The sequence below is a fragment of the Mustelus asterias genome, chromosome 2 (genome assembly GCF_964213995.1).
Source record: "Mustelus asterias chromosome 2, sMusAst1.hap1.1, whole genome shotgun sequence".
NCBI classification, from domain to species: domain Eukaryota; kingdom Metazoa; phylum Chordata; class Chondrichthyes; order Carcharhiniformes; family Triakidae; genus Mustelus; species Mustelus asterias.
Genome location: NC_135802.1, coordinates 125,822,935 through 125,836,112, shown reverse-complemented (window position 1 = coordinate 125,836,112; position 13,178 = coordinate 125,822,935). Strand labels below are relative to the sequence as shown.

The following is a 13,178-nucleotide window of genomic DNA, read 5'->3' as shown; positions in this document are numbered from 1 at the left end:
AATGTAATGGAGTAGGTAAAGGAGGGTGAGGTGACGCCGAGCAAAGCTCCAGCAGAAGGCCTGATCAAGAGACATGATCAAGGTGAGCTAGAGTGCTATAATATTCTGTGTTAAGGCGTGTAGGTTTTGAACAAAAAGAAAAAGATGTAGTTTGCACATGTAGATTCCAAATATATTTTCATCGATGTTATAAATTCATTTTGTAGAATGCAACTTGTTCTTCTTCTTGAAAGTACCCAGATACTTTTTCTGAATATTCTTCTCAGGGGAAGCTAGTCTAGCCCAACAAGCTTTTGTAATGTGACCAATATTGCCACAATTCCCACAATGACTATCCTTGCTCCAGCATTCACTCACTGAAAGTCCCATTTTGGCACATCTGTGACAAGCTGGTTACTGTTTTGACTTCTAATAGGCAGGTCCCAACTTGCGGATCTTCATTCCTGCACCAAATGGTGAAGCTCCTTTAACAGCCAGTTCCATTGGAGACCACAAACTAGACAATCTTGGAGAATCTTCTAATGACTTGCCAAACTCACAATGTTGTGTCAGCCTTTTTAATATTGCCACAAACTGAGCAATGTGACGGTATAACCTGGCCTCCACAGCCTTCTGCGGCAAAGAGTTCCACAGATTCACCACTCGCTGGCTGAAGAAATTCCTCCTCATCTCTGCTTTAAAGGATCATCCCTTTAGCCTGAGGTTGTGCCCTCTGGTTCTAGATTTTCCTGATGTGGAGATGCCGGCGTTGGACTGGGGTGAACACAGTAAGAGTTTTAACAACACCAGGTTAAAGTCCAACAGGTTTATTTGGTAGCAAATACCATAAGCTTTCGGAGCGCTGCTCCTTCGTCAGATGGAGTGGAAATGGAAAAGAGCACATTTCCACTCCATCTGACGAAGGAACAGCGCTCCGAAAGCTTATGGTATTTGCTACCAAATAAACCTGTTGGATTTTAACCTGGTGTTGTTAAAACTCTTACTGTGTTCTAGATTTTCCTACCAGTGGAAACATCCTCTCCATGTCCACTCTATCCAGGCCTTGCAGTATCCTGTCAGTAAGATCCTTCTGAACTCCAACGAGTACAGACCCAGAGTCCTCAACCGTTCCTCATACGACAAGCTCTTCATTCCAGAGATCATTCTTGTGAACCTCCTCTGGACCCTTTCCAAAGCCAGCATATCCTTCCTTAGATACGGGGCCCAAAACTGCTCACAATACTCCAAATGGGGTCTCCCTGCTCTTGTATTCTAGTCCTCTCGACATGAATGCCAACATTGTATTTGCCTTCCTAACTACCGACTGAACCTGCACATTAACCTGAAGAGAATCTTGAACAAGGACTCCCAAGTCCCTTTTGTTTCTGATTTCCTAAGCACTTTCCCATTTAGAAAATAGTCTATGTCTCCATTCCTCCTTCCAAAGTGCATAACCTCACACTTTTCCACATTGTATTCCATCTGCCACTTCTTTGCCCACTCTCCTAACCCGTCCAAGTCCTTCTGCAGCCCCCTGCTTCCTCAATACCACTTGTCCCTCTACATACCTTTGCATCATCTGCAAACTTAGCAACAGTGCCTTCAGTTCCTTTTTCCATATCGTTAATGTATATTGTGAAAAGTTGTTGTCCCAGCACCGACCCCTGAGGCACACCACTGGTCACTGGCTGCCATCCTGAAAAAATACCCTTTATCCCCACTCTTTGCCTTCTGCCAGTCATCCACGCCAGGATCTTACCCTTAACACCATGAGCACTTAACTTATTTAACAGTCTCCTGTGCGACACCTTGTCAAAGGCCTTCTGGAAATCTAAATAAATCATGTCCACTTGTTCTCCTTTATCTAACTTCCTTGTTACCTTCTCAAAGAAGTCTAACAGATTTGTCAGACATGACCTCCTCTTGACGAAACCATGCTGACTCAGTCCTACTTTATCATGCACTTCCAAGTACTCCGCGATCTCATCTTTAATAATAGACTCTAAAATCTTGCCAATGACCGAAGTCAGGCTAACTGGCCTATAATTTCCCATCTGCTGCCTCCCTCCCTTCTTAAACAGCGGTGTTACATTAGCCACTTTCCAGTCCTCTGGGACCCTTCCTGCCGTGATGTGGAGATGCCGGCATTGGACTGGGGTAAACACAGTAAGAAGTTTAACAACACCAGGTTAAAGTCCAACAGGTTTATTTGGTAGCAAAAGCCACACAAGCTTTCGGAGCCCAGCACTCACCTGAAGAAGGGGCTTGGGGCTCCGAAAGCTTGTGCTGCTTTTGCTACCAAATAAACCTGTTGGACTTTAACCTGGTGTTCTTAAACTTCTTACTGTGTTTACCCTTCCTGCCTCCAGTGATTCCTGAAAGATCACCACCAATGCCTCCACAAGTTCCTCAGCTATCTCTTTTAGAACCTTGGGTAGTAGTCCATCTGGTCCAGGTGATTTATCCACCTTCAGACCTTTCAGTTTCCTCAGAACCTTCTCCTTAGTGCACTCACCTGTGCCCTCTGATTCTCTTGGATCTCTCCTAGACCTTAATGCCATTCCCTTTCATCTCAGGGAATGTTCAACCAGTAAACAGTGAGAATGAGTTCAGCATTCACACTTGTACATTCTGGCCTCGTAAATTGCTAGGCCATGATCTCTACATTGGTCCTCTGGATGTGCTCACTCTGGGAACAGAGTCCACTGAGGAAAGGCAGCGATGTGATCTTTCTCTACTATATAATGATGCAAACACTGCTGCCATTGAGATGAGGACATGGGTGGGACCTCCTCCTCCCATGCATGTCCTTTCTTCTGCCATTACAACTAAAGATACTCAAATGCAGCTACAATATCAATGCTGATGAGCTGCCCTCACTCAATGCTGTTCTTTGAGGAAGAAGGACTAGAAACGCTTACATCAAATAAAGATTTAAACATATCTTCCTGGTATCACATATGGATGAGACTAGTTCAAGTGAGGTTATCTTCACAGGAATGTTAATCTCACAGTGGGTCACCGCCACTGAGTGAGAGGGTGGATGGCGAAACTTCGACATAAGCAGATTCTAATGTACTAAATCACAATGTCTTCAATTGACAAAAACATTCACATAACCATCAAGCATATTCACAAAAGAGCAATTTCACTGCAGTGATAGAACGCCCATGACCCAAAAATGACATCAAAATTTCTTAACTTTCTTAAACCTATCACTAAGCCTGGGTGCAGCCCTGACACCCACGGCAGAGGTAGAGGCAACCTGCCTGGTGTCTGTGATAATCTTGGTAAGAAGTCTCACAACACCAGGTTAAAGTCCAACAGGTTTATTTGGTAGCACAAGCTTTCCGAGTGTCGCTCTTTCTTCAGGTGAGTGAAGAATTGTATCCACATCATGTGATAACCTTGGCAGATGTCCTCTGGTGGCTTGAGGCCTGGAGGAGCCCTGGACTGATAAGGGTCTCCTGCACAGGGACAGATGTGCCCTCTGTGGTCTTAGCAACTGGAGTTGCTGGGTCATAGGTGGGAGGGAAAGTGAATGGCTGTACACCGTGAGTGGAGGCCCCTCGGGGTGTCCAGCTGACGCTCATTCTCCCTGTTGGTGCCCCGCACTGACCTGTTACAGAGATGGTGCACTTGGAGGGTGGTCAAGGTTCCTCATATCCATGTCACCTATATCTTAGAAATCATAGAAGTCATAGAAATCATAGAAACCCTACAGTACAGAAAGAGGCCATTCGGCCCATCGAGTCTGCACCGACCACAATCCCACCCAGGCCCTACCCACATATCCCTGAATATTTTACCCACTAATCCCTCTAATCTACGCATCCCAGGACACTAAGGGGCAATTTTAGCATGGCCAATCAACCTAACCCGCACATCTTTGGACTGTGGGAGGAAACCGGAGCACCCGGAGGAAACCCACGCAGACACGAGGAGAATGTGCAAACTCCACACAGACAGTGACCCAAGCCGGGAATCGAACCCAGGCCCCTGGAGCTGTGAAGCAGCAGTGCTAACCACTGTGCTACCGTGCCGCCCCTTGATGGTATTCACCAGGGTGTGGGGCCATGGAGTGCAGGGCTGAGTGCAAATCCAGAATACCTGCTAGACCAAGGTCTCCATTGTGGTTGCCAACCTTTTCATGGAGGTCTCGAGGCACTAGGCCAAGTAGAACTCAGGCGCCGAACCACAACATCAGACAGAATGTGCACAGTCTCCTCCATTGTTCACTCTAGTCGGCTGAGTGACTGACAAATCTCTGCCTGATGTTGCATCTCTAGTATTGAGTTGACATTTGCTCTCAGGTTCAGGTTCATCATCTGACTCGGACTGAGCAGGTAACTGTTCTCCAGCAGTCCTCTGAGTCCAGGAGATGTGGACTTTTCACCAGAGATTGATCCCAAACCTAATGTAAAGCTGTGTCCCACCAAGTTGTATATCTCTATACTGGTGGAGGGTGTGGGTGAGCGCAGTGATGGTTCTCCCAGAGCTTCCTCTTTGGAAGTTTCTGGAGGCTTGGACTGATGCTGAGCTGCCTTGTGGGCTTCAATCTGCTGCTGCCAAGAAAATAGAGAAGAGTTTCAGCTGATGAGCAAGAAAAATATAAGACTGCATATGACTCACTATGATTGTCAGGATGTAATGGAACTGTGATCCGTATAAGATTGGTGGGACAAAACAATTTCCCTTCCTACAGAAACGATCCCTGTCCTCTCCAGCCAACTTCAATCTCAGTGAGGGCAATGATGTTGGCCATCCCTCGGTCAGTGATCTTTCTTGCCGGTTCTGTGCAAACTTGCTCTGTATGAAGATGGCCTGTAATGAGGAGGGATGGAACAAAGACTGGGTAAGATACATGTCTCCTCTGTGTGTGGTGAGCCCTCTGTAGAAGCACCAGAGGATGGATTGTGAGCAACATGATGGATGGGGTGATGGTGATATGAAAGTCTCCTAAAGAATGAGCATTGATTTGTGTCCCCTAATAATAGATGTGTGCAATCCCTCAAGAGAGCAGCCATTTGAGTGCACTATGACATGATGAGAGTTTGATATGAGAGGGAGTTGAAGAATGACTTACCCTGGTGGAGTGGATGCGATTGTCTATCTTGTTCCTGTATAGGATGGCGTTTTGGTAGTTGCCAGCCACATTGACCTCTCAGGCTGGAGAGGTGAGGTTGGTGTGCTTCCTAGAGCCATCACTGGAATACAGGACATGCCTGTGCAAGCACACTTCTCTGATCAAGACCTTATGGGCCTAGTGGGGTGCTGCTTTATTGTGCGTGGAAGACATCTATAACAATCTCCTGGAGAGAATGAGATGCCTGTGTTCAACTGCAGTTTAAATATGGTGACTGGACCTTTTGACGGGGCAGCTGATGAATCAGCACCCAGTGATTTGGCTGAATAATTGCCTGTGCATAATTAATATGCTTCCAAACGCAGAATTAGGCATGAATTCCAGCCGTTCCGAAAAGTGGGGCACCACCAAAACCACCTCACAAATAGAAAATTCCGCTTAGTCTTTAAACTGAACGTTGTCAAATTGTGGAGTATTTGTGCTGTGGGTCCCAAATCATTAAATCTTTGCAGCTCACAAAAGTGAAAATTCCACTCCCTTAGGTTTGGTTCTTTTTTTTTCAAACATGTAAAATGGCCGAAATATTTCCTGGAGCTGCTTCTCAAACAGGAACTGGGGAATTCCCTTTTGAATTCTCGTTGGGTGACAACCTTTATCAAGTCTGGTGTCATTTTTAATGTTGCTATAATTAAGCTTCACCAGTAACCGAGCTAAGTGAGCACACAGCCTGGTGTGGTTCTAATCTGTTTATAATTGTCCCCCAGCTGGTTTGTGTTGTGGTGTTGGGCCAGGATTTCGCTTTCCCCAGTCAAAGGGAGCCGAGGATTTATTTTTTTCGCAGTTCCAGTGCAAACCGCTTCTGCGTGAATTTCTGAGTTTTGTTATGACTGGAACTGTCTATAATTCACGTTCAAGACTCCAGGGGGACATTTGAGAACTTTTGTTTTTTTTGACTCAAATCGGAAGCTGACGTGTTAATCTGGAAATTTCTGAATTATTCACAACCGGTGTACAGAAATCTGCCCGATAAATGTGCACACTCTCACCACCGTCTGTGCCAAATCCTCACCTTTTCCTCACCACACGGGGTAAAGTGAACGGTTTAAAAAAATCCACGTTGAAGTGTTATTGATGTTCTAATTAATTATTCTCGCAATCGCCTTGAAAACTTTGTTTGCAAGATTTGGGGAAGGGCCGATATTTGAGAAGGTGACGTGGGGGGGGGGGGGAATCTTTCCAGTAGGTATTTACAGAGTTAGATTCCTGTCAGTCTCGTTGTGTTGTGTGAGAACTGCGGAAGGTTTCTGCCAGCACTAGCTTATTGCTTCCGGATCGAAAGCCTGTTCAGGCCTTGGGGGTCTCCGAGTTCACAAGGCAGCGCCTTCCCCGTCTCGACTATTGGCTGCTGCCTTTGAGAGGATTCCGTTCTGCCTTCCTCATTGCAAATATAGATGTATTTATTTACAAAGCTACCCGGTCGGGGTTTGCCACAGCCCAAGCCGAGGCTGTAAGGTAAAAAGGGCTTTGGCTGCGACGGCGCTGGGCATGTGGGACAGAAAGAGGACGGCGGGCGGGCTGGCGGTTATTCACTCGCAGGGCGGGGGAGGTGCTCAGAGCGATGGGAAAGCCCAGTGTGTGTGCGCGCGCGCCAAGGCCACAGCATGAGCTGACAGCGAGGAACCTCCGGGATATCCGTCACTCCGAGCTCTGCGCGGAGGGGCCCCACTGAGGGGGGGTCTCGGCCAATCAGCTGCCCCCTCCCTTCGCCATAGGCGGGGTTGTCGTTGCTCGCGGGTCCCCCACGTGACTCCACCAGCCGCGCACGCGAAGGCGGGGCGGGAGCTCCGCTGACGTCATGGGGCAGCCTGGCAGCCGCTTGAGCCCCAGCTCCGCGAGCGGAGGAGGTGAGGGAGCGGCCTGCCCGGGGGGCGGGCGGGCGGGGGGGTGTTAGGAGCCGCTCAGGTGGCGAGCGGAATGGAGGAGACCCGCTCACTAAACTATCTGCCAGTTCAGCCGCCTTTTCTGCTCGCTCCCCTCTTTCCCCCATCTGACCCCTCCACCTTCATGTCTGTCCCCCCGCCCCCGTGTCCCCTACTCCCTTCAGTAATCACCTCAGTCCTTCGCTGTGTGATCACTCCTCATCCCCATCCCTTCCTTTGACCCTCCCCCCACCTGCTCCTTCGACCTGCCCTTCCCCCTCCCGTGTGACCTCCCCCTTCTGTGTGGTGACTTCCCAACTGTGATATGTCCCTCCTACTCTTACCGTGTATGTAAAATCTGGTGTTCCCTCTCTCCTACCCGTGCTCTCATTATCTACCCTGTATTATCTTTTGTCTGTATTCCTCTCCCATTCTGCCTTCTCATTTGTTCCCGGCACTGTGCCTTCAGTGTAATTTTCTCACCATCACCTGATTTCTACTACCACTTTCTGTCTTCTTTACCATTCCCCCTCTCTATGTAGACACAACCAGTTCTTGCTTTCAGAGAGTTCTTCATTTTATTTTAAGATCTGGAATAATTGGTCCTGCAATTCTGCAGTGAGATTCGTTGCCAAAGAGGGAGCAGTAATGATCAGGAACTTTTTGCACAAATCTTTTTCCATTCCTTTTATTTGATAGCCATAGGACCTTTTGCTCTGGAGTCACAGATGGAATGCTGTTAGTTAACAGTATTTCTCATTTGAGGTCCAGATACATAGAGGCCAATTCTTGTTTCAGGGCAGATACTAAAGTACTTGGGATGAGAGTTCAAGATTGAGGACAGGGTTGATGAAGCATGATATGAGAGTGTATGTTGTAGGCATTTTGACAGTGTGAATGCCCTGTTGAATCGATTTCATTTATAAAATTGAACTAATTCATCCGTAATCCATGGGAATTTGGTTTTGCATCTCTGGGGGGGGGGGGGGGGGAATATTCCAACAAAAAATACTTAATCTTGTGGTTAATGTTGATTCTCCTCGATTCATAAGAGCTGGAGTCTGATTTGGAAGCAATTTTGTTTTCTTAAAGGTGTCACTTTAATCTTCAAACCCTACAGAGATTGTTTGCTGAGAGCACTGCTCTGGTAGTCATTTTTAATGGCTCTGCCAACCTTGTCTTTGATCTCCCTGTTCGGACATCCATGTGCTTTGAGTAAGTTGCATATTGGTTTTTAGTAAACAAAATATATTTTCCTTTCCCATAACGCTTTTCAAACAAGTGATTTTGAAGTGTAGCCACTATTATCAATATCCTCTGAAGCAACTTTGTCCTTGCTTGAAAACATTATACAGCAAATCTGGAAAATGATTCGGAACATTGCAAACACCATAAGCCCATGATATTCTATTCCCCTGCATGCCTTTATTTTGTAGAAAAGTTTGTCTTTGGGTCATATGATATGCAGGTTAAAGGAGCTGGCTGTGTTGAATATTTGTGAATGGGTTTGAAGTGGGCGGAGGAAGGAAAACAACTTTTTAGATGCATTTTCTGCCCTGTAGTATGTGGGGAAAGCTCTGATACTGAGTTTTATTTTTCTAACACACTTTTTGCAGTCTTCTAAGTTTCTCTATTGTAGTGAGTGATCTTTTTCCTCCATATAAAAAGCACTTATGCTTTGTACCTCACTAAATAAATACCAGCTTGCAGTTTATACTTCCTTTTACACTACCCCCACAATATTTTAAATGTTCATTTTTATGTCATTCTTATTTTTTTTTATCTTGCAGTTGTTTTGATGGTGTTTGGTCAGTGCCTGGCGGTCTTTCCGCCATCTCTCTTCCGCTTTTCACTTTGGTGAGGCTGGAACATGCCACGTCGGAAACAGGTTAATCCAAAACCTCTGAGAGGTGAGAATTGCCAAGAATTTATGAAATCTTAAATGTGTAATTACTGATCTAATTTCTTATTTTCAACATATTGCAGCATTACTGAGATGTTCAACTTGTTTGTACTGGCCATAATATTGTATTTTCAGTCCTTAAGCTATAATTAAAACAAAAAAGTACAGATGTTTTGTTCACATTATATTATAATGATTTGGACAAGGTAATTAAGGTATTATTTCCAAGTTTGCAGATGACACAAAGTTGGGTGGGAAGGTGAGCTGTGAGGAGTATGCAGAGATGCTTCAGTGCGATTTGGACAGGCTGAGTGAGTGGGCATATGCATGGCAGTTGCAGAATAATGTGGATAAATGTGAGGTTATCCACTTCAGTAGTAAAAATAGGAAGGCAGGTTATAATTTGAATGGGTGTAAATTGAGAGAAGTGGATGCTCAGTGAGACCTTGGTGTCCTCATGCATCAGCCGCTGAAATTAAGCGTGCGGGTACAGGCATAAAGAAAGCAAATGATATTTTGGCCTTCATAGCAAGAGGATTTGAGTATAGGAATAGGGATGTTTTACTGCAATTGTAGAGGGCGTTGGTGAGGTCACCCATGGAGTACTGTGTACAGTTTTAGTATCCTTATCTGAGGAAGGATGTTCTAATGGGTGTGCAGCAAAGGTTTACCAGACTGATTCCTGGGATGGCAGGACTGTCATATGAGGAGAGACCAAGTCAGTTAGGATTATATACATTGGAGGCCAGAAAATTTGAGGGGGGTGACTTACAAAATTTTAACAGTATAAGGCAGGGTGAAATCAGAAAGAATGTTCCCGATGGTGGGGGAGTCCAGAACTGGGGGGTCATGATTTGAGGTTAAGGGGTAAATTTATTCATCCAGAGTGGTGAATCTGGAATTCACTACCACATAAAGTAGTTGAGGCCAAAACATTATGATTTCAAGAAGGAATTAGATATAGCTCTTGGGGGAGGGGAAGGTGGGATCAGAGTATTGAATTTGATGATCACCCATGATAATTAATGGAGGAGCAAGCTTGAAGGGCCGAACAATCTGCTCCTGCTTCTATGTATGCTTCTATGTATCCTCAATGGGGGCAATTTGTTTCTCCATTATCATTGAAAGTAAGATCTGGTCATTGTCTTTTAAAAATGCACTTGGCATTAGAGGTATCACAATATTACACCGATACTGCAGTTTTGGTGATCTGACCTGACACCAAAGTGAAGCCAACGAAGCGCTGTAACTGAGTTGCATCTGGCACACTTTGAATGGAGATTGCCCAAATTCTTTGCTTACATTAAAATTTATGTTTCACTAAATCCTATTTGTCTTAAACTGCTTTCTGCAGAACAGCTCCTTGCTGTTATTTTAAAAGTAACCAACAAAATGGCTTCTGCTCGATGTGACATTTGTCAAGTTCTAAGCCCCTTTTCAAATAAAGTTGGCGATTAGCTCAATTATACCTATTGTATTGATTTTCATGTCTTGCGAGTTTGAGTCAGCTAGTGTCTTTCTATCTGAATGACCCATTCAGTTTGAAATTACCCTTTTGAATTAGTTTCAGGAAAACATCAACATTGAGTCAACATTATTCTGGACAAAATAAAAGCAAATTACTGCAGACGGAGAGACAGTTTCAATCCACAAAGGTCTTAGAATCCCTACAGTGCTGAAGGAGGCCATTCGACCCATCGAATCTACACCAACTCTGATATAGTATTTTACCCAGGCCCTTTCCCCTCTCTGGTCCCCATAATCCTGTGCATTTACCATGGCTAATCCACCTAACCTACACTTCTTTGGACTGTGGGAGGAAACTGGAGCACCTGGAGAAAACCCATGCAGACACAGGGAGAATGTGCAGATGCTGCACAGTCACCCAAGGCCCGAATTGAACCCGGGGCCCTGGCGCTGTGAGGCAGTGGTGCTAACCACTGTGCCACCTCTAGTCAGTTGATCCTTTTTGTGATTAATTTTAAAATATAAAAAATAGTCTGAAGTTCAGAATATACTGTAGCATGACACCCATCTGGATCATTAATGTCCTTTAGGGAAGGAAATCTGCTGTCCTTAAGCTGGTCTGGCCAACATGTGACTCCAGACCAACAACAATGTGGTTGACTCTTAAATAACCTAGCAAGCCACTGACTTGTATCAAACCATTACAGAAACGATAAAAAGGAATGAAACTGGAAGAACTATCTGGCATCGATCGAAGCATCAGAAATGGCAAAGGCACATGCAGCCATTGACCCTGTAAAGTCCTCTGGGGCCTTGTACCAAAATTGGGAGAGCTGTCCTACAGATATGTCAAGCAACAGACATAGTTATACTTACAGAATCATACCTGATAGAAATTTCCCAGACATCACCATCCCTTGGTATGTCCTGTCCCACCAACAGGGTAAACCTACCCAAGGTGGTGGCATAATAGTATATATTTGGTTGGGAGTTCCCTGGGAATCCTCAACAATGACTCTGGACCCCATGGAGTCTCATAGCATTAGGTCAAACATGGGCAAGGAAACCTCCACGAATTACCACACACCATCCTCCCTCGCTGATGAATCAGTGCTCATCCATGTTCAACATCATTTTGAAGAAGCACTGAAGATGACAAGGGCACACAATGTACACTGAGTGGGGGACTTCATTACCCATCACCAAAGGTGGCTTGATAGCCCCACCACTAGCTGAGGCCTAAAGGGTGTAGTTACCAAACTGGCTCTACGGCAGGTGGTGAGGGAACCAACAAGAGGGAAAAGCCTATTTGACCATGTCCTCACATGCCTATCGTAGTTGCATGACATTATTTGTAGGAGTGATCATTGGGAGATTGTCACATCTTCACATTGAGGATACCCTTCATCGTGTTGTGTGGCACTAGCATGCTAACTGGGGTAGATTTCAAGCAGACGTAGCAACTAGAAGATGGGCATCATTGCAACACGGTGGACCAGCAGCAAAATTATATTCAATCACAATCTGTAACCTCATGGCCCAGCATGTCCCCATCCCTATCATTACCATCAAGCTAGGGGATCAATCCTGGTGCAGCAAGGAGCAGCATCACTTATAACTAAAAATGAGGTGTTGATACTAGGTGTCAAGCTAGAATTCAGGTTTGTTTGTTTACCGAACAGTCTAGATGGCATGTAATAGACAGAGCTAAGTGATCCCATAACAAATCGATCAAATCTAAGCTGTAGTTCTGCTGTATCCAGTCGCGAATGATGGTGGAAGGTTAAACAACAAACTGTAAGAGGAGGAGGCTCCACAAATATCTCGACCCTTTATGGTGGGGGAGCCTAGCACATTAGTGCAAAAGACAAAGCTGAATCAATTTCAACCATCTTCAGGTAGAAGTGCTAATTGGATGATCCATCTCAGCTTCCTCTTGAGTTGCCCAGCATCACAGGTACCAGTCTTCAACCAATTTGATTCACTCCACATGATATCAAGAAACAGCTGAATAGACTGGATACTGCAAAGGCTATGGGCTTTGACAACATCTGGCAAGCATATTGAAGACATGTGCTCCAGAATTAACTGCACACCTAATCATGCTGTTCCAGTACAGCTACAGCACTGGCATCTACTTGGCAATGTGGACAAGAAACAGGACAAATCCAACTCGGCAAATTAATGTTCCACCAGCCTACTCTCGACCGTCAGCGAAGTGATGGAAGGTGTCCTTGACAGTGTCAACAAATTACACTTAGTCAGCAATAACCTGTTCACTGATGCTCAGTTTGGGTTCTGCCAGGGCCACACTACTTCAGATCTCAAATGAAAGTGTTGAATTCCAGAGGTGAGAGTGACATTAAAGCAACATTTGACTGAGTGTGGCATCAAGGAGCCCTAGCAAAACTGGAGTCAATGTGAATCATTGAAAACTCTCCATTGGTTGGAGTCATACTGGACACACAGGAAGATGGCTGTAGTTGCTGGAGATCAATCATCTTGGTTCTAGGCCATCACTGGCTTTTAGGATAGCATCGTAGGCCCAATAATCTTCAACTGCTTCATTAATGACCTTTGCCCCATCATAAGGTCAGATGTTTGTGCAATCTTCAACAGCATTCACAACTCCTCACATACTGAAGTAGTCTGTGCCCACATGCAGCAACACCTGGACAGCATTCAGGCTTGGGCTGCGAAGTGGATAGTTACGTTCATGCCACACGAGTGCTATGGAATGACCGTCTCCAACAAAAGAGAATTTAACCATCGCCTCTCAATACTTAATGGCAGTACCGTTCTGAAACCCCGCTATCAATATTGA

The 13,178-nt window shown here is 45.3% G+C and overlaps 2 protein-coding genes across 7 annotated transcripts in view; one reads left to right on the top strand and one right to left on the bottom strand.

Annotated features, from left to right (window-relative positions):
* The window catches only part of LOC144511083 (androgen-dependent TFPI-regulating protein-like), a 237,261-nt gene extending 233,178 nt beyond the window's left edge, over window positions 1–4,083 (bottom strand). Inside the window, exon 1 of the mRNA XM_078241060.1 lies at window positions 4,042–4,083. Coding sequence (XP_078097186.1) covers window positions 4,042–4,057 — 16 coding nt within the window. The 5' untranslated portion in view covers window positions 4,058–4,083. The remainder of the gene's footprint in view (window positions 1–4,041) is intronic.
* A 1,933-nt stretch (window positions 4,084–6,016) lies between these two features.
* hivep1 (HIVEP zinc finger 1) overlaps window positions 6,017–13,178 on the top strand; it is a 326,912-nt gene continuing 319,750 nt past the window's right edge. For 4 of the 6 annotated variants that reach the window (XM_078241037.1, XM_078241051.1, XM_078241030.1 and 1 more), the window contains exons 1-2: window positions 6,917–6,969; window positions 8,775–8,894. In XM_078241037.1, the coding sequence (XP_078097163.1) occupies window positions 8,855–8,894 (40 nt within the window). In that variant the 5' untranslated portion in view covers window positions 6,917–6,969; window positions 8,775–8,854. Of the gene's footprint in view, window positions 6,154–6,411; window positions 6,578–6,916; window positions 6,970–8,774; window positions 8,895–13,178 lie in introns of those variants that run through there. The other 2 variants (XM_078241026.1, XM_078241018.1) reach the window with 2 other exon arrangements.